General features: G+C 53.6%; 2 protein-coding genes across 4 annotated transcripts; one reads left to right on the top strand and one right to left on the bottom strand.

Annotated features, from left to right (window-relative positions):
• The first annotated feature begins 82 nt into the window (after positions 1-82).
• LOC122390546 (U3 small nucleolar RNA-associated protein 6 homolog) lies at positions 83-17853 on the top strand. 3 transcript variants are annotated; one of them, XM_043383609.1, is made up of 4 exons: positions 83-262; positions 938-964; positions 15260-16607; positions 17227-17853. In XM_043383609.1, exons 3-4 carry the CDS (start codon positions 15273-15275, stop codon positions 17794-17796), a joined length of 1905 nt encoding a protein of 634 aa, XP_043239544.1. In that variant the 5' UTR covers positions 83-262; positions 938-964; positions 15260-15272; the 3' UTR covers positions 17797-17853. The 3 variants fall into 3 exon arrangements, with proteins under 3 accessions (XP_043239544.1, XP_043239543.1, XP_043239545.1); XM_043383608.1 differs by having other exon boundaries at positions 83-285; XM_043383610.1 differs by lacking the exons at positions 83-262; positions 938-964 and adding an exon at positions 6773-6860.
• On the bottom strand, positions 1498-5595 carry LOC122390545. Its single transcript, XM_043383606.1, has 2 exons — positions 4824-5595; positions 1498-4703 (listed from the first exon to the last, which is right to left on the bottom strand). Exons 1-2 carry the CDS (start codon positions 4932-4934, stop codon positions 1842-1844), a joined length of 2973 nt encoding a protein of 990 aa, XP_043239541.1. The 5' UTR covers positions 4935-5595; the 3' UTR covers positions 1498-1841.
• Positions 17854-18055: the final 202 nt, after the last annotated feature.

Genomic DNA, 18055 nt, shown 5'->3' with positions numbered 1-18055 from the left:
GTAGAGGTCGCCACCAGCTGGACATGTTGGACATGGGATGAGAGATAGAACAGAAGGGAATGGATTGGAAGGAGCCGTCTGCACTTACACTTACGATATCTCCTTTGCGTATATTTTGCTGTTGTAAGGTATTTTGCAGTAAAATAAATGTGCTTATATACTGCGGCGTTTCTAGCGAACCAGTTACCAAAGTGACGCGAAAAAAGCACGTGTACACTTGCGTGATGCATCATTTTTTTGTGATTATTTGAGTTGGATGAAAGTAGGTTGATATATTGCTTGTTGGTGAGTGATAAAGATGAACAAGCACTTCTTATCAACTGTTTTTCATTTGTATTCTTCTTTCGTATCTTCCACTTGCAGTTGGGCTCCTAGTTGGGATGAAGTTGGGATAATCACCAGTTACCCAGACTTGGCTCAGATTTACATTCATCCATTCATCAAATGAACTCAGTTTCTCAAAGCTTGGGCTGTTCTTGAACAAGTGTACTGAGCTGAATCTTACCAAAATATACCCTGTTACCAAATGCTGTGAATGATAATGACATTTGGTGACGTTCATAACCATTCAACATTCCTTCGTTCAGGCAACATTCATAACAATCCACACCATTTAACACATATGGTGAGATTTGGTTGATGGAACTAAAATGCATAGGAACATTTCATATTATTGCGGTTAGCTCTGGCCATTGACGCCAACTTTGACTTCTATTCTCAGCATTGGTCAGATTGCGCCCCGGATGTCAAGGCTACCTATGTTTCAATATCGGTAGCTTGTTATGATGACAGAAAATCGCTTGAAGGGTATGAGATTGGGAATTCCCCTTGATCTCCCCAATATGATCAATACACTTTGATCTCTGATGAGTTATCTATTGCATAGGTTTTCCTTCAACATAATAATTGCTAAATGAAGGGTTTGGCTTTGTTTCAGGTTGCAGTGGTATTTCACTACAAAAAGGTAAGCATTACATACAATTTGATGAGGCTGAAGGATGAATATCTACCTGTTACAAATCTCAACCCTCAGTGCATTAGCTTCCCCAAGGGGCAAGTCAAAGTGGGGCAAATTGGCCCCTCCCATCTCAGAGTGGGCACTCTCTGAGATTGATCATGATAGAAATCTGATGAGATTTTGGGGCTGGGAAAATAGGGTACCTAGTTTTTTAAATAAATATAGTCTGAACTCTGAACCTTTTGAATGGAAATGGGCCCTGCAAGGACGGAGCCCCCACTAACCGGAACTTGCTGTGTTGTTCTTGTCCTATAGGAATTGCCAGATATTGTGGGTCGTGGGCAAAATAATTTGTGTGTGTAAAATCCTGCATTTCTGGCTTCTGCAGCTGCTGCTCACTCATTACGGAGCGAGCGAAACGAGCATAGTCTTTTCCTAGATTATCGGAAATTTATGAGTATGAGTATGAGCGGCCGGCCGTGCGGACGCTTTTGCAAGGCTTATATCTCATCAACCATGAAGCGATTTAGAACTCCTGCTTCCACGTAACCAAGAAAACTATATTCCGCTCTCCTCCGAGCCTCTCAGCCAACTGCCCAGCAATCACACTCCCAACCAGACCATAGCTCTCACGCACACGTCATCGCGCATCATCATTAGCCAATCACATTGTCATACGTCATCCCCAGTGCAACTGATCAGGGGGCGTAACCCGGCCGCCCCGACGTCCGGCGGCGGCGGCGGATGACTCACACTGGGTCACCGGGTCACGTCCCGCAGCTCAGTCTCGCCGCGCGCCTGACTCATACGCTACTCACATTCCTTATTGTGTCCATCATGCTACATCACCCCCTGGTTCTAAAGAACCACATCACACATCATGTCATTCACTCAACTCATCAAGTACATCCCCCGTCACAACAATACCATATCTGTCTGGTTCCCGTCGCTCACGTACGCTGCGTCGCAATGTAACGGTCGCGGGTGATTCTCCCTCGGACAATTCGCCGTCTATTGGCTCGCTCCATTCCGTAGACACCTCAGACTGGGTCGGTGGATCGACCCTCGCGGTCTGATCGACGGTCGGCGGCCGCGTGTGTGTCTCCGTTACATCAGTCGGAGGTGTTGCCATATACATGCCATCACATTCATTGTCACTGTCCTCGCACCGCTCCGCCGTCGGGGCGTGCACAGTCACCGGTCTCGGGGCATCAGTCATGGTCAAACGGTGGCGGAGATTGCGCACATGACGCGGCACATTGTCGACTTCGACTGTTTGAGCCGACACGACGCCTGTCACAGTTCCCTCGTCCGATTTCACAAAACATCGGTCGCCCCGCCGCCGGACCCACACTTTGTCCCCCACCTGGTACACACCTGGTGTTTTCAGCGGCAGGGCGTCGCACTGTTGTCCATTTGTTCGTCCGCGGGGCGTCACGTCAACGTCGCGGCCAGGGTGTCGGAACACCTCGTTGATCGGAGCTGTTGCCGGGTCGCTGCCATCTTTAGGTGTCACGTTGTAGCGGTGGACTGCCTCAGCGACGGAGCAGGCCTGCCGGGCCACCATCACTTTGATGGTCCGGTGATGGCGTTCTACAACGCCGTTACCGCCGGGCTCATAGGCGGCGCGGAATCGCATCGCCACGTCCCAGCGGGCCGCGAGCGCCATCATAGCCCGGCCGCGGAACTCCGTCGCATTGTCCGTGAGTATTTCGGCCGGGGCTCCACGCTCTAGAAACACGTCCTCGAGATGCTGGACGATCTCCAGAGCCCCCGACCGGCGCAGCCGGCGCCAGATGGCGTATCGCGACGGCCCGCAGTCCACCAACGTCAGGTACGGGTGGCCGTGCAGGTGGGTGACGTCCATGGCCAGGCGATCCCACGTACGTTCCGTCTCAAGTGACCCACCAAGCCAGCGTTCCGGAGCCGGGTCAATCGACGCGCACGTCTGACACCGCCTGACCACGTCCCGCACGGCCGTCTTCGTGACGCGCCTCACCCCCAGCTCCCGTCGGGCGTACCACAACGTCCTCCTCACGCCCTGGTGGCCAATGTTCTCGTGTATGGCGCGGATGTCGCCCGGCGAGGCACTCGATGTGATGGCTGCGACAGCAGCCGGTGGTGACTTGTCGGGCGAGTCGGCGGCCGGCCGATCGGCGGCCTGTAGCCAGGCGTTGGGCACCCGCGTCATCTCATCGGCGCGGTTGGCAGCTGAGCCGACCAGTTCGATGGTGACCTCAAGTTCGTACTCGGCGACCAGCTGACGGAAAACAGCCACGCGCCGTCGGATAAGCATTTCGGACTGCCCCTTGGTGCGCAGCCTTGCCTTGCCCGACAGCGCATCGCTCAGCCAGCGGTGCACAGTCACCGAGTCCGTCCGGAGCGTCAGGCGACGGAAGCCCCATGCCAGGGCCATATTGACGCCGTTGAGAGCGGCGTCCAACTCCGAGATGTTGATGTGAACGTCCCGCTCAGCTTCGGCCCGTAGCCAGGACGCATCCTCGATGATGGCGTCTGTGACAGGGTCGGCTAGGACGACGCCGCGAGCGATGGAGCTGGCGTCAGTCCACACGGTGACATTTGACCCTGTCACACACCACTGGCCGCATGCCGGGTCACAGGCTATCACCCTTCGCGACACTTCATCCACTTGGCGTTGCAGTTCCTCATTGACGATCGGAGTGTCCCAGTCCGGGCTGAGACGGTTGGCTGTCCGCTTCATCCACGCAGCGGCCGGCCGTAGCCAGCCCGCGACCGGCACGTGAGATGTCAGTTGGCCGGCCCACGCGAAGACAGTTCGTCGCGTCAGCACAGGTGGAGGCTGCGTGGGTGACCCTCCGTCCCTGGTCCACTGGAGCGCCGGCCCGTCACTTTCGGCGACACGGAGGCCCAGCATGCGTGCGCCGCTCGCAACTCGCTCCGGCGGCTTACACTCGAGTCCGAAACGGGCAAAATGCTGGGCCACCTCGTCAGCTGAAACGGCTGCTTCGTTGACCAGCAGATCATCGGCGTAGGGCCGCACCGCCTCAGCCAGCCTCGGGTTCTGCGCGAGCACCTCCCTGACCACCGACTTCATGATCAGAGGCGCTATGGAAAGCCCAAAGCCGACCCTCGTGAGGCAGTATCGTCGCCCCCGCACGATGACCGTCTGGTACGGCCACAGGGCCGGGTCCACACGGAGCTGAAGAAAAGCTTTCTTCAGGTCGAGGACCGCGACCCGGCGGCCGTGGCGTCGCCATCGTCGAAGCTCCTCCACGCAGACGTCCGCGTCAGCCGTGTGAGGCGTCAGGTGTTGATTAAGCTCTCGATAATCAAGCACCGGCCGCACCTTGTTCTTTGCCGCCTGAGTTACCGCCATTAACGGGAGCAGTCCCTGTGCCGGACCGCACACCGTCTCGTCATATTCACGTAGCCAGCCCTCACTTATCCACAATGACAGCTCGGCATCGAATTTCTCTCGCGCACCCCTCGGTATGCCGTACTGAGCCGTGGAGTTGCGAAGCGGTGGCGGGTCCACACCGCCCGCCCACTTCCAGCGAACCGTCCACACCCCGGCATCGAACACTGCCGTGAAGTCGGTCTCGTTGATCCTCAACTCTGGCCCCATGTCGACCGCTCGGCACGCCTCCCGCTCCGGTGGCGCCTCACGCTGCACGCCCGCAGCCGTGCCGACCGCTCGGCACGCCTCCCGCTCCGGCGGGGCCTCACGCTGCACGCCCGCAGCCGTGCCGACCGCTCGGCACACCTCCCGCTCCGGCGGAGCCTCACGCTGCACGCCCACAGCCGTGCCGACCGCTCGGCACACCTCCCGCTCCGGCGGGGCCTCACGCTGCACGCCTGCAGCCGTGCCGACCGCTCGGCACACCTCCCGCTCCGGCGGGGCCTCACGCTGCTCCGTAGCAGCCGGGTCTTCGCTCCCGAAGCGAACAGACCCCCCACTCACACTTACGCCACGCAGAGCGTCGATGCCTGTCATACCTAGCAACACGTCCACGCCTAACAACCGGGCCGGTACGACGACCGCCCGCACATTCACTGTCGTTCCGCGCACACCCAGGCTCACCGCAGCCTGCCCACAACACCGAACTGGGCTGTCGTTGACAGCCACCAAACTGGTGTCACTCTGCTCCCATTGGGACACCACGCCCTTCCACACCACTGTCTCACTACATCCCGTGTCGACCAGTGCTCGGCACCTGTGCCCATTCACGGTGATGGCGATGATGGGCGTTCCCGGGCTGTTGCGGCGGCTGGCGACGGCGGAGCCCGTGGCGCTGATGTAGCGCCGTCGCCACGTCCGTTTGGGCAGAGCCGGGCGATGTGGCCCATCTGGCCACAGGTCCAGCACCGCAACGGTGGCCGGCGAGCAGTTCCTCTGGTCGCCCGCTGTTGCTGTACCGATGGTGGCGGCAGTTGGACGGCAGCCACCGGTGCAGCCGCTCTCTCCCTGGCAGTTATCGCCAACGTCGACCGGGCGATGGCGACCGCTCGCTCCAGGGTGAGCGTGCCATCTCCAACGCTGTTTCGTACCGTCAGCCGCACTTCCGCTGGCAGGCCTTGTAGGAAATGAGCCGTCATGACCGTGCTGGACACATAGCCGATTAGAGACATCAGACGTTTGATGGAGCCCAGGTAAGCATCAACAGACTCACCCGGCTCCAGACGTCGACGATATAGCTCTGACATTGCGGCGTCCGGTCCCATGGCAAAGGCGCTGTGCAGCTTGTCACGGACGATCTCAGCGTCTCGTTGCTCGGTCTCGGAGAGGCTGGCCCAAACTTCGTACGCCTGGTCCCGCAGGCGCGTCGGCAAAACAGCGGCCAGGGAAACGCGTCTCAGGGCGCACAGCTGTTTCGCCTGCTCCAGCCATTTGACGACGTCACCGGTACCGTCGAACTCTGGTATTGCCCGCAGATCGAAAGCAGGTGCAGGAAGTTCGGGTTCCGCCGCATTGGTATCGACCACCGCGGCACCACTCTCCTCTTCCACGTCAGACATTGTCACAAGCACTGATTGTTCTGAGAATGGCCGAAATAGCTTGAAGCGATTTAGAACTCCTGCTTCCACGTAACCAAGAAAACTATATTCCGCTCTCCTCCGAGCCTCTCAGCCAACTGCCCAGCAATCACACTCCCAACCAGACCATAGCTCTCACGCACACGTCATCGCGCATCATCATTAGCCAATCACATTGTCATACGTCATCCCCAGTGCAACTGATCAGGGGGCGTAACCCGGCCGCCCCGACGTCCGGCGGCGGCGGCGGATGACTCACACTGGGTCACCGGGTCACGTCCCGCAGCTCAGTCTCGCCGCGCGCCTGACTCATACGCTACTCACATTCCTTATTGTGTCCATCATGCTACAAACCACTTGACCGATTTACGCGCGGTAATTTTTGTAGGGTAGCTTCATTCCTTCTACCAAGTATTGGACTATTCCTGATGCATGTGGGTGACCCCTTGGCCCTTATGCACGTGCCACGTGCAAAACGAAGAGGTGTCAGTTTTGTAACAATTGCAATATCTTGGTAACTACTGGGCCGATTGCGCTGAAAGTTGGCATGTAGGTAGGCACCCGCTAGGCAATGCAATTCAATGGGTACGATGGCCGAACCAACCAGGGGGTCCCTGTGCAGACGCTCATGATCCTCACCCATAAAAAGTTGAAATCACTCCAGTTAATTGGTCCACCTTGCTAAAACCTGCTAAAACTGAGTTCTATGGCCTTGCTAAAACCTATATTAACGCAGGCAGAGTTGCTAGGTACGTGAAAAGGACTGACACCGATTGAAGCTAAGAAGGCATTCGGCAAAGAGTGAATGTTGGAAGAGTGAATTGTTATTTATCTTTGCTCTAGTGAGAAAAAGTGTTTTGTTCACACTCACGCTTTTCGTTTGTAGGTAAGTGCTGTAAAACGCGAACAAATATGGTCTAGGATCCAAAGGTTTCACACAGCATGGCGACAAGGGAGTCCTTAGAGGTAGACTTGGGATTCTCAGACCATTTTGGGCCACTGAAGGTCAGGGTGGTGTCTCAGAAGCCTGCTTAGGATCCCATAGATCGGCGGCGGCCCAAACATTTGTGTGGGGCTTTAACCCGCGCCCCGCTGGGGTCTGCCGAGCAACGCGCCCTGCTGGGGGGCCGGGGGGGCAATTTGGCCCCCTCTTAAGATCTCGAGAACCATGCAACATAGCGACAAGCGCCAAACGGTGTTGGATATCCCCAACAGGGAACTACCTTGTGACCCAATTTAATTGACCTAGGTCAAACTGATGACGCCACAGGTCAGGCCAAATGTCGAATTTTCACCGTTTACAGGCATTTCAAGAAATGTGTGTAAAATTGAGTAAAATGCATTTCATTGAAAATCATCAATGGGGAAACGTTCGTCAAACACATATTATGCTATTTGAGGTCACTGATACCAGGTCAGGTCACAGAAGTCAGGTCACTGAGGGTCACAATATGAAAATATCACGTGATGCATGTTTTATGGTCCATTTTATATGCCAAATACGATTTTGTGGTTCCGGCAGCCTTTGGGGTCAGTTTACATTATGTTCCGGTGAAAGTCAGATCAAGGTCAGGTCAAATTAGGTCAAATTTCAAAGTTGATGCATAAAATGGGTATCGATTCGATGCAGCTCGTCACGGGGAGTTTCATGGTGGTTTTGTTTTGCGCTACGTGGTCTAGAATGGCAAAAAATTGAGTTCAAAAATATGACGTCATCAATTTTGAACAGTTTTTTTTTTTGCTATAACTTGGCTTAAAAAGGAGGTATCGATCTTAAATTTGATAGGTATATAGCAGAGCGCAGGGACTATCATATACTAGTCCCTATATTCCTAGTATATTCCTAGTATATTCCGTTTTTTTCGAAATTCGGATTTTTTTGCGTTTTTCTAAAAAAAAGATTTTTGATTTTTTTTTTGTCAAAATCCCAACATTTTGAAAATCCGAGATAGCAGTTTTGTAGCGCTGTTTTTTGTCTACATGACCATATAAAGAACTTTGAAATTACTTGGTAACTGTAGCTTTTGTGAACGTTTCAAGATTTAATGTTTTTTGTTCATTTTTGCTCGAACATGACCTCAGTTTGACCTCAATAACTCCTGACTTAAGGTGACCTAAGACTTGAAATTTTGTGTGAATGTGTTAAATTGATGCCCGGGAAGGTACTGAAAATTTGGCGGGAAAATTCAGGAAAAACCACAGGGGGGGGGGGGCGAATTGGCCCCCAGCGGGGCGAGGGTTAAGGGCTTTCTGAGCTAAAGGTGGCCGCCAGTGTGGGCGGCGGGTGCTAAAAGACAAGGATGGTGAGCCCTCAAATAACAGTGTGACTGTGAACCATCGGGGTCTGTGTCAAATCCAAAGGACCCTAGGTTGAGACATCAGAAACAGTTGGGACTTGAGACTTCCAGAGGCACACGTCAGTCGTTCGTGACCCCCCGGACGCCGGCTTGGGGTCAGCAAGATCTGTCGTCTCAAGAGCTCGGCTGAGCTGTCGCCTATCAGAGGCTGCAGTTAAGGCTGTCAGTAATTTTTCGAAGGCATCCTCAAAGATCCGTGTGGCCCTTCTGAGGTCTACGTATAAGATTATCAAAGATCCCTACATGGACTCTCAGAGAATATGGGCACCAGCGGGACTCCCAGTTCGTTCGGAGGCCCTCTGAAGCTTGCGTGGGATCCCCTCTTAGAGCCCATTGGATTTCCTAAGGAGCCTGCGTGAGAAGCTCATGAGCCATGCGGCACCTGAACGGTACTTGAACCCGCCGCAGACATTTGACCAGAGTTCGGAAAGACCCGAGCCATGGCCCCGAAAATTTCGCGTCACGCTTTGAACGAAAATTGTGTGCCAGCACTTGAAAATCGGCTGTAAAATGTAATAAAGAACCAGCTAAGAACGTGGATTAAACCAAAGCATTGACATTTGCAAGTTTGGAGTCAGAGTCTCGGAGATTTTGGTGACTCCGACTCCTTCTCTGTGTAGAACCGCGGGCTCCGACCTGGTTCGACCTCACAGGCATCCACAGAAAACTACCCCCCCCCCCCGTTTTTCTTGACCCCAAAATCTCACTGGATCTGTATCGATCTCAGAAGGTGTCCTATCGGAGGTTGTGGGGGGGGGGGGGGCAAGCTGCCCGCTTGCTCCCCCGTGGCGACGCTAATGTCCTGCCCTCTACCCTCCGATCATGCAATTCCGGGTCTATGGCAGAATTTAGAGTCCGAAGTTTAACGTATGCACATAGCCTCGTAGGTACAGCCGGTCCCCTCACTCGCTTCGACTGGCTGCGGTCTGCCACCAACCGCAACCATAACCCGCCAGGAGACTCATAAGCGTCAAGCGCCCGTCGCGCTTCGAACCCGGACTATTATAACCGAGACGCGTGCTCTCACCACGCGGAGTCCAACGCTGTACTGACTGAGCTTCGGGACCGGTAGATTTAAGTTATATGATTTGAATAAATTTTGCTCAAAGACTTGAGTGGCCGGGTTGACTGAGCAGGAGCCCACTTTAAGCAGAGCTTGTCGCGTAGACCCCCCGACCCCCACCGTCCGATCGCGCAATGCTGGATAACGGGAGAATTCAGCTGCTTAAGTTTAATGTGCCCTTCAAAGCCGGACACGGCCTTTCTTTTCCCACTCAACTGACTTCAATTGGCTGCGGCTGCTCCCACCAACCGCAGACCATCTCCGTCAGAAGTCTCAAATATCGAGCGCCAGAGCGACTCGACTCGGGTTCTCACCACCCGGGTGCTGTTCGGTCGCAGTTTTTTATCAGCAGGCTGCGAGCATGCTGCTGTTTCTTGGCTCTTCATTGGTCGAATTCACGTGGCCTATTCATTTGACCAATGAGAGGCCAAGAAGTGCGAGCAATACCTTATATGGGAAAATCGACAGCATACTGATAAAAGAACAGCGACCGAACAGAGCTCAGGAGTCCAATGCTCTACCAACTGAGCTACGGGACAGGAGAATGTCTGTCAGGTCGGACCCGGTCGGAGCCTGCAGTTCTAGCTAGAGTAGGAGTTGCCTAAATCTTCAAGGATCCAGCCCCAGATGTCAATGCTTTAATTCAATTCATGTTCCTTCTTGGTCCTCTAATAAACTTTACAGGCGATTTTCACATATTGTGTATGCTGACACAAAATTTTCGTCTGAAGCGTGACTCAAAAGCTTCGAGGTCTTTCCCAACTCTGGTCAAATGTCTGTGAGTCAAGTGCCTCATGAGTGCCTCACGCCACGCTCCAAAGGAACTACATTGAGCTCTAAGAAGGGATCCAACGCTAGCTTCAGAGGGACCCAGCCGGGCCTTTGAGAGTCCCACTGGTGCCTATGTTCTCTGAGGGCCCATGTGTATGGATATTTGATAACCCTATACATAGGTCTCCGAAGGGCCACACAGATGTTTCAGGACGCCTTTAATGATTTCTGAGTCAGGAGGTCAGGACCCGCTAAATATGTGGTAGTTTGATGCTTATTTGTGATGGTCTAATTCCTACATTTGTCCATGCCTACACATATTTGTCCATTAGCCTATACAGTGTACAGTGTACAGTAGGTCTATTAAAAAAGTCCCCAGCACCAGTGGGCGCTGCCTTCGCTGAGCCGAACCCCCGTCTGCCCGTCCCATATCGCGCCGGGCTCAGGTCAGGTAGGGTCAGCGGGACCGCTCGGTCCGGCCCGCGGGCGGTGGACGGGCGGCCGGTAACGCTTTCCGCCAGCCAGCTGTAGAATCCAACAAACGGGACGGCCAACGCTCAGCGCAGCGAAACCGGTGTTAAAGAATGGCAGTAGATGTTCATGGCCACAATGATTATGAGATAGTCATTGTTAGCCCGTGCCCCACAGGAATGCCTAGACTCTCACGCCCTGTTGGAGGGAAAATGGGGATTCAGCATCATTCTTATAACTCAGCTTTGGGCATTTAAGTGGTATTCGAAGTAGCGTCAAAAGTAGCAAAAAGAAGAAAAAATACTTCAGCCAATTTTAGATCGGGTCAGAGCCAGAGGTCATGTCACCAGAGGTCATCGATGTTAAAATTTTGCTTGGATAGGGTGCGTTGTGCACACCGGCGCATTGGGTTTCCAGTTTCCATGGAAACATCAACAGACTCGGAAGCTCGTAGCTAGCGTGGAGCCGAATTCATCTCAACCGCCGCAACAATGCAGCAGCGCGGGGCCGTGAAAGACCGCCCAGGGCTATCCATGTGTCAGGGCAATCCAACCCACGTGATGGGCTCGGCCCCAGCGGAGCATGAGGCCCAGGACTCCCGCCCAGGCCCCCTGTCTCCCCCTAATTCCTGTCATCCTTCCACTCTGAAATCAACCGAAAGAGCCTAACCTAACACAACAAGCAGCTTGTTTACCGCTATGTCTGAATAATATTGTCAGATTTAATTAAGGTCAACGGCTAGCACGTAAATAACAGCAACTGCCAACATCGGTATTATGAGAAAACCAATTGCTTTTCCACAAACACTAAAAGTTTTAAGCTAAACTTGCATGAAATTAATTTTACCAGCCTCGTGTTCCTCTTATCAAAACGCTTCGAATGAATCAAAAGTTGATCTTTAACCCTATTAGTGGCAGGCTCCTGGCTACCCCCTATTAGTGGCAGGGGGGGGAGGGCTGTTTACGACCCCCCCTTGATATCTCGAGATCTAACGGGCCGATTTTCAAAATTCAAACGGCATTCGATTTCGCTCAACGTGATCTACATTTCTAAAAAATAAAAATTAAAAAATGTCAATAGGGGGGGGGGGGGTAGAGGGGGGTAAAAACGGGCAAATTGCAGATACATTTTAGACTGTTTATCAAGGCCAGGTTTCTGAACCAATCTTAACGCAACTTTTGCCGATCGATAGAGAATGAACCAGGAATTCACATGGATCCTAAAAATATGCATTTTCAAAAATCATAGGCGGATACAGATCATTGAGATTGGGGGTACACAAAAAGTATAGTAAATAAGGTTTTTGTTGGTACTGTTTCTAAAAAGGGTGGTAATGGTCTTGTTATGTTATAATTTTCTTATGAGAGAACGACTAAAATTGTATTGGTAATGCATAGGCGGTGTCAGGGCACCTATGTTGGGAGGTAAAACATAACCCCCCTTTTTGGACGCCTGGATCCGCCTATTATAGCAAAAACGTGTCAAAAGAGGATGCACAATAACTGTATATGTTATCACATGATACCTTTCATTCACTGTTCGTAAAACTGGTGCAGCATCGTGATCTTCGCCCAAATGACTCGCTTCACGAATAGGACCCCCCAATTCCCAGTGCTCTGGAGCCGCCCCTGGTAAAGTTATGAACTTGAAATTTTCAGGGAATGTGCCCAATTTAGTTTTAGGAAAAGTCAGAAAATTTCAGCATCGTAGCTTTAGCGGTTTCGGAGATATTCCCGAAAAACCTGAGGGGTGGATAAAAACAACCCCCCCTGCCACTAATAGGGTTAAAGGTCATTTGAAGAATTTGGCCTATGTTCAAAGACATGACCTGACCAGAAATGGTCATGATGCATAGCAGGATTTTAGCTCCGTATCGTGGAACTTTACAAACACTTTAAATGATTTCATAACTTAAATTTCTATCAAAAATATTTATTACATGGCTCATGTGTAAGCTGGGTGTGTGATCATGCTTACGAGTATGTTGAACGCAACTGATAATGTTCTGTTGGCCACAATTTCTATATTTAATTTATTCACCCGGATTTCATTTTCTTATTAATGACACCTTGACGATGTCGAGAAAAAAAAAACGTTTAGGAGATTTAACAGCCTGAGATACATTCAGTATAAGGAAGGGTCAAGGGTGCTAGATTCCTTCCGTCCTCGCTATCCTCAGGAAAAACCAATCCGCATCGCCCCTAGTCTTCATGCTTCCCTCTCTGGACTGGAGGTCACCCCACCAGCCAACCTGTAGTTGATGTCGGCTCCAGGACACATAATCCTCTTCGGGTGACCGTTGGGAGACGGCTGGACCGCCCCGACAGGGCCATCGTCCCACGGGAACAGTGACGCTTCCGCAGATCACTGTCGCTGGCTCGCACTACCAAATTACTACACCAGAGCATAGTTATGTCATAGCTCTGCAAGGGCCTTCTCAGACCCAAAAATATGGCTCCCAACAAAACAAACAACTTTCTCATTCAGTACTGTATCTCATTAAGACACCACATGTTTTCAGAGTGTTTATGATGTGTTCCGTCCAAAAAAGCGCAGTTTCAACTTTCTCCCATTGACTTTAGCGATCTCAAAATTGACCCGACCTTTCTGTCAGCAATGTGAAACTTGCAAAGTAAACGTTTCAAATACATATATGTATTACTGCTGCCCATTGAAATCGCTGAAGGTTCTAAAGCGATCGGTTAGTCGATGTATTTAGATATGATGAGCACAGGAACTTTCCTTGAGGTAAGGTCACTTGACGTGACCTGGTGTTATGACCTTGAATTGAAAGACTTGGGCGGGAAAAAATGAGTTATTTGAAATCTTAAAATGTTAGATTTTAACAATAATTGCAAACACTATCCCGGCCAAATAGTGAGTGAGAAGGGAGCGATTCCCCAACCCCATGTTTAGCTCTTATAATTGAGCTAACTGCTATAGCCTCGCGGAAAAAAACGAGCGCTTGCGTCGTTACGTGACGCAGCGACTGTTATCCCATTTTAAAATATCAGTGACCTCTTAGGGCAGGTCAAGGGCCCCAAGGCATAGTCCATTGATGGCTGTCCCGACTGGCTAGCTCATTTTGATCGGGAGTTATTGACGAAGCACTCCTATTGACGAGCACTCCGTCACGCAAGGTGAACAATGCAAAAGTGAAGCATTAAACCTTGCCAAGAATGTATGAAGTCACGATTTCATGTGCTTGAGGTATAGTTCTAGGTCATTTCCGACGACAAATTAACAGTTTCCATATCTTCCCATTATGCTTATATGACACTAAGTGCATCACGGATTTGCATCATTTTATAACCGACAACCGTGCAGTCTGCTGAGGTTTACGTCAGAGGTTGACGTCATAGTTAAGTGACCTGACATGAAAACGTGGTTGATTTCAAATGATCCGGCTTGAATCAAACGTAAGGCATATGAAATGTCAGCCTTCTATCATCAGTGTGCTTTGAGCTACCGCAAAAAAAAAATACATGGTGGCGGCATCCACCCCTTCTTCTCGGCCGGCGAGGGTTAAACCTCGCTTCGAATTATTGCAGATAATGATGCGACCGAAAACAAAGCATTTATCTGTGTCTAGAACGACCGCTGACAGTTGTTGGACAAGATCCCCAATCTTAATTTGCTAGATGGGATATATATATATATATATATATATATATATATATATATATATATATATATATATATAGATATAGATATATATAGATATAGATATAGATATAGATATATATATATATATATATATATATATATATATATATATATATATATATATATATATATATATATATATATATATATATATATATATATATACCCATTGATTTGCCCTCGCGCTAAGTCAATTCTTATCATCACTGTCGCTTTTTTATCCGAGATGATGTCGCCGCTAAACGGGTTGTTTTGTTTGCTTGCTTGCGTTGAATGGTCATTACGGATTATTGGAGGATTATGATATAATAGGAATGGGGCAAGGGAGGATATGCACTGCAGTGCAGGTGTTTAATTTAGATCACAAAGCCATCATTTCCGGCATCGTGCAGAGTCACTATCTTCCCCTCCTCTGCACTGCGGCATTTCTGCGCTCCACACACGGCGTCCTCACTCCACGGCCGGCCGCCGCCAACTGACCCACTCGCCGGGCGCCGCGACCTGACCCGTGTCACTGCCGCGGCCTGCGCAATAGAGTCGGGGCTGGAATCCGGGGGTTCGGCCGGCCGGCCGCCTCTGGAGCGGGGGACTTTTTTAGTAGACCTACTGTACAGCTTGTGCAATGTGCATGACCTGACATACTGTGTGATGAGAAACTTTATTCTTAAATTTTAAGCCATTAAAAGTGAGAAGGATGGGGATCAGATGATCCCTTTCACTCACCTACTTAAAGTGGAGCACAGAATGTCTCTGTGCTAGTTTAGATATACATTCTCATCAGAAGTTGAGAACCAATGAGCAGTTGAGTGCAGGAGCCAGGAGGGGTTCAGATTCGGCATTTTGCTATATGAAATCCTGCTCAAATAACTTAGCTAAGGGATGGACCAGTCCAGTTGTGACATTGATTGTGTACTGTGCAGTGTATACGATTCTATCCTAACAGCTGTCATTTTTCAGGGCCTGCTGAGCCATGGCTGAGTTTGTGCAGAAGCGGCTGGAGGAGCTGCTGCCGGAGCTCGAGCAGCTGGAGCGCGTGCAGCTCTTCACCAAACCGGAGGTGCGCGCAGTCATCAAGAAGCGAAAGGAGTTCGAGTACCGGCTGCAGCGCAAGCGGAAGTCGCTGGACGACTACACACGCTACATTGAGTACGAGAAGAACGTCCTGCAGCTGATCTGGAAGCGCCGAGAGCGGCTCGGCTACAAGCACAAGCAGGCAGACATCGACCACAAGATCGTGACCCGCATCTGCCAGCTGTACCGAATCGCCACCATCCGGTTTAGCGACAACGTGCAGCTCTTCCTGTCGCACGTGGACTTTTGTCGGCAGATGAAGCAGCTGGCGCAGGGCAGCCGCGTGTTCCAGCGCCTGCTGCGCACGCACGCGCACCGCGCGGACGTCTGGGAGGCGGCGGCCCGGTACGAGATGGAGGACAACAACAGTCCGGAGACGGCGCGCCGGCTGTACCTGCGCGCGCTGCGCCTGCACCCCGAGTCGGCGGCCCTGTGGACGGCCCACTTCCGCATGGAGCTGCAGTACGTGGACGTGCTGCGTCAGCGGCAGAGCCTGCTGGGAGTGTCGGAGAAGGGCGCGGCCGGGGAGGGAGAGGACGGAGAGGGGGCGGACAGTGACGGGCAGGACAGTGGCGGCGAGGACGGCGGGAGCGGAGAGGAGGAGGAGGAGGACAGCGACGAGCCCAAGAGGAAGAGGCGGAGACGGAGCCGGCCGGGCTCTGACCCGGTGCTCCAGGGCGCCGTGGCGATGGTCGTCGCCCGACAGGCCATCGCGCGTCTGCAGGAGGCGGACCCCAAGGCGGACCCGTGCCGGCTGCTGGCCGCCCTGCTGGCCCAGTGCCGGCCGTTCGAGTTCGCCGCCGGCCTCGAGGCCCAGCTGCGCGCCGAGCTGCGCGACTGTTTCCCCGAGCACGCCCTGACGTACGACACGCTGGCGCGCGAGGCGCTGAGCGGCGGCCGGGCGCCGGGCCGCCTGCGCGCCCGCCTGGAGGCGTGCTGCGCCGTGTACGAGGAGGGCCTGTCGGCCGCGCCGGCCGCTGACCTGTACCCACTGTACGTGAGCTCGCTGGTGGAGGCGGCGCGCGCGGCCGCCCGCCACCGGCACCTGGTGCTGCCGCGCCTGGAGGCGGTGCTGGAGCGCGCGCTGGAGGCCGGCGCCGCCACCGAGGGGGCGCTGCTGCAGGCGGCCGCTCTGTACGCCGAGCTGGGGCTGACGGAGCGGGCGGCGGCCGCGCTGCGGGCTGGCACAGAGCGGTTCGGCGCCTCCGTGCCGCTCTGGGACCAGCTGATACAGGTGGGTGCCGGGCTGAGGAGCGGCTCATACAGGTGGGTACCGGACTGGGAGCGGTCTCTCCAGTATCTATTGATCTTCGAATACTATTTTCTAGCGGGCATCAAATATGGGTTCATTTCACTTATTAGGTACCGCTTTTCGTCAATATTCAGCTGTCAGCATATTTACTGGGTTTGGAGACTCGGTGAAGTGCTACTAATGTGTTTTATATTACTTTTCCCTCCCCGCCCCCCCCCCCCCACAGGTGCTGTCGGCCGCTGGGTTGGTCCACTGCTCACTGTCCGTTTATGATGTCCCTCTGACCCCCCCCCCCCCCCGGCAGGTCCTGTCGGCCGCCGGGTAGATCCACTGCTCACTGTCCGTTTATGATGTCCCTCTGACCCCCGCCCCCGGCAGGTGCTGGCGGCCGCCGGGTAGATCCACTGCTCACTGTCCGTTTATGACGTCCCTCTGACCCCCGCCCCCGGCAGGTGCTGGCGGCCGCCGGGTAGGTCCACTGCTCACTGTCCGTTTATGACGTCCCTCTGACCCCCGCCCCCGGCAGGTGCTGGCGGCCGCCGGGTAGGTCCACTGCTCACTGTCCGTTTATGACGTCCCTCTGACCCCCGCCCCCCGGCAGGTGCTGGCGGCCGCCGGGGACGGTGACGGCGTGTGCGCGGCGTTCGAGGCGGCCGCCGTGGCCGTGCCGGACTCGGCCGCCGGCTGCGGCGCGCTCTGGCTGCGCGTGCTGCAGTGGGCGGCCGCGCACCGCACCACCTACGTGGAGCGGGTGTTTGGCGCGGCGGCGGTGCGCTCGGCGGCCGTGCTGCGCCCTCTGAAGGCCGCCTACCTGCGCTGGCTGGCCGAGCAGCACGGCCTGGAGGCGGCGCGCCGCATGTTCTCCGAGCACCAGCTGCGGCCGCCCGTGGACGCCGACCTGTTCGCCGCCATGGCCGAGCTGGAGGAGCGCCAGCGGCCCGTGGACGTGGCCCGGCTCCGGGACGTGTACCGCACCGCGTGCCGACACGTGGGCGACGACCGGCTGGACCTGTGGATGGCCTACGTGCGGTTCGAGCGGGAGCGCGGCTCGCCAGAGCTGGCCGCCGGCGTGTACAGACAGGCAGTGGCCTCTCTGCGGCCCGAGCAGGCCGACCAGTTCGTGGCGCAGCACGCCAAAATGGTGGCCAATGTTGTGGAAGGGGACGACTGACTTTATTAGGGCGGGGGGGGGGGGTACAGTGGATCAATACATTATTTGGTGCATCAACTGGTTTCTGTTCAGTTGGAAAACATAACCTTGCAATACGTTAGTACCCATAAGGTATAGTCGAGAAATGAACTAGGATCGCAGGATTCAGAGTCCTGAATCTCTGCTGGAGCTCCCAAGCCTCGTTTGTTGCACCCCCTCTCCCCCCCCCCCCCCCCCAGATTGCAATAAGGTTCGTTCAGCTTCACTATCCATTGGCTTG

This window comes from Amphibalanus amphitrite, unplaced genomic scaffold, assembly GCF_019059575.1.
Source record: "Amphibalanus amphitrite isolate SeventyFive unplaced genomic scaffold, NRLGWU_Aamphi_draft 000400F_arrow, whole genome shotgun sequence".
In the NCBI taxonomy this organism is placed as follows: domain Eukaryota; kingdom Metazoa; phylum Arthropoda; class Thecostraca; order Balanomorpha; family Balanidae; genus Amphibalanus; species Amphibalanus amphitrite.
The sequence above is the reverse complement of the archived record's forward strand: the minus strand, read 5'-3'. Positions and strand labels throughout refer to the sequence as shown.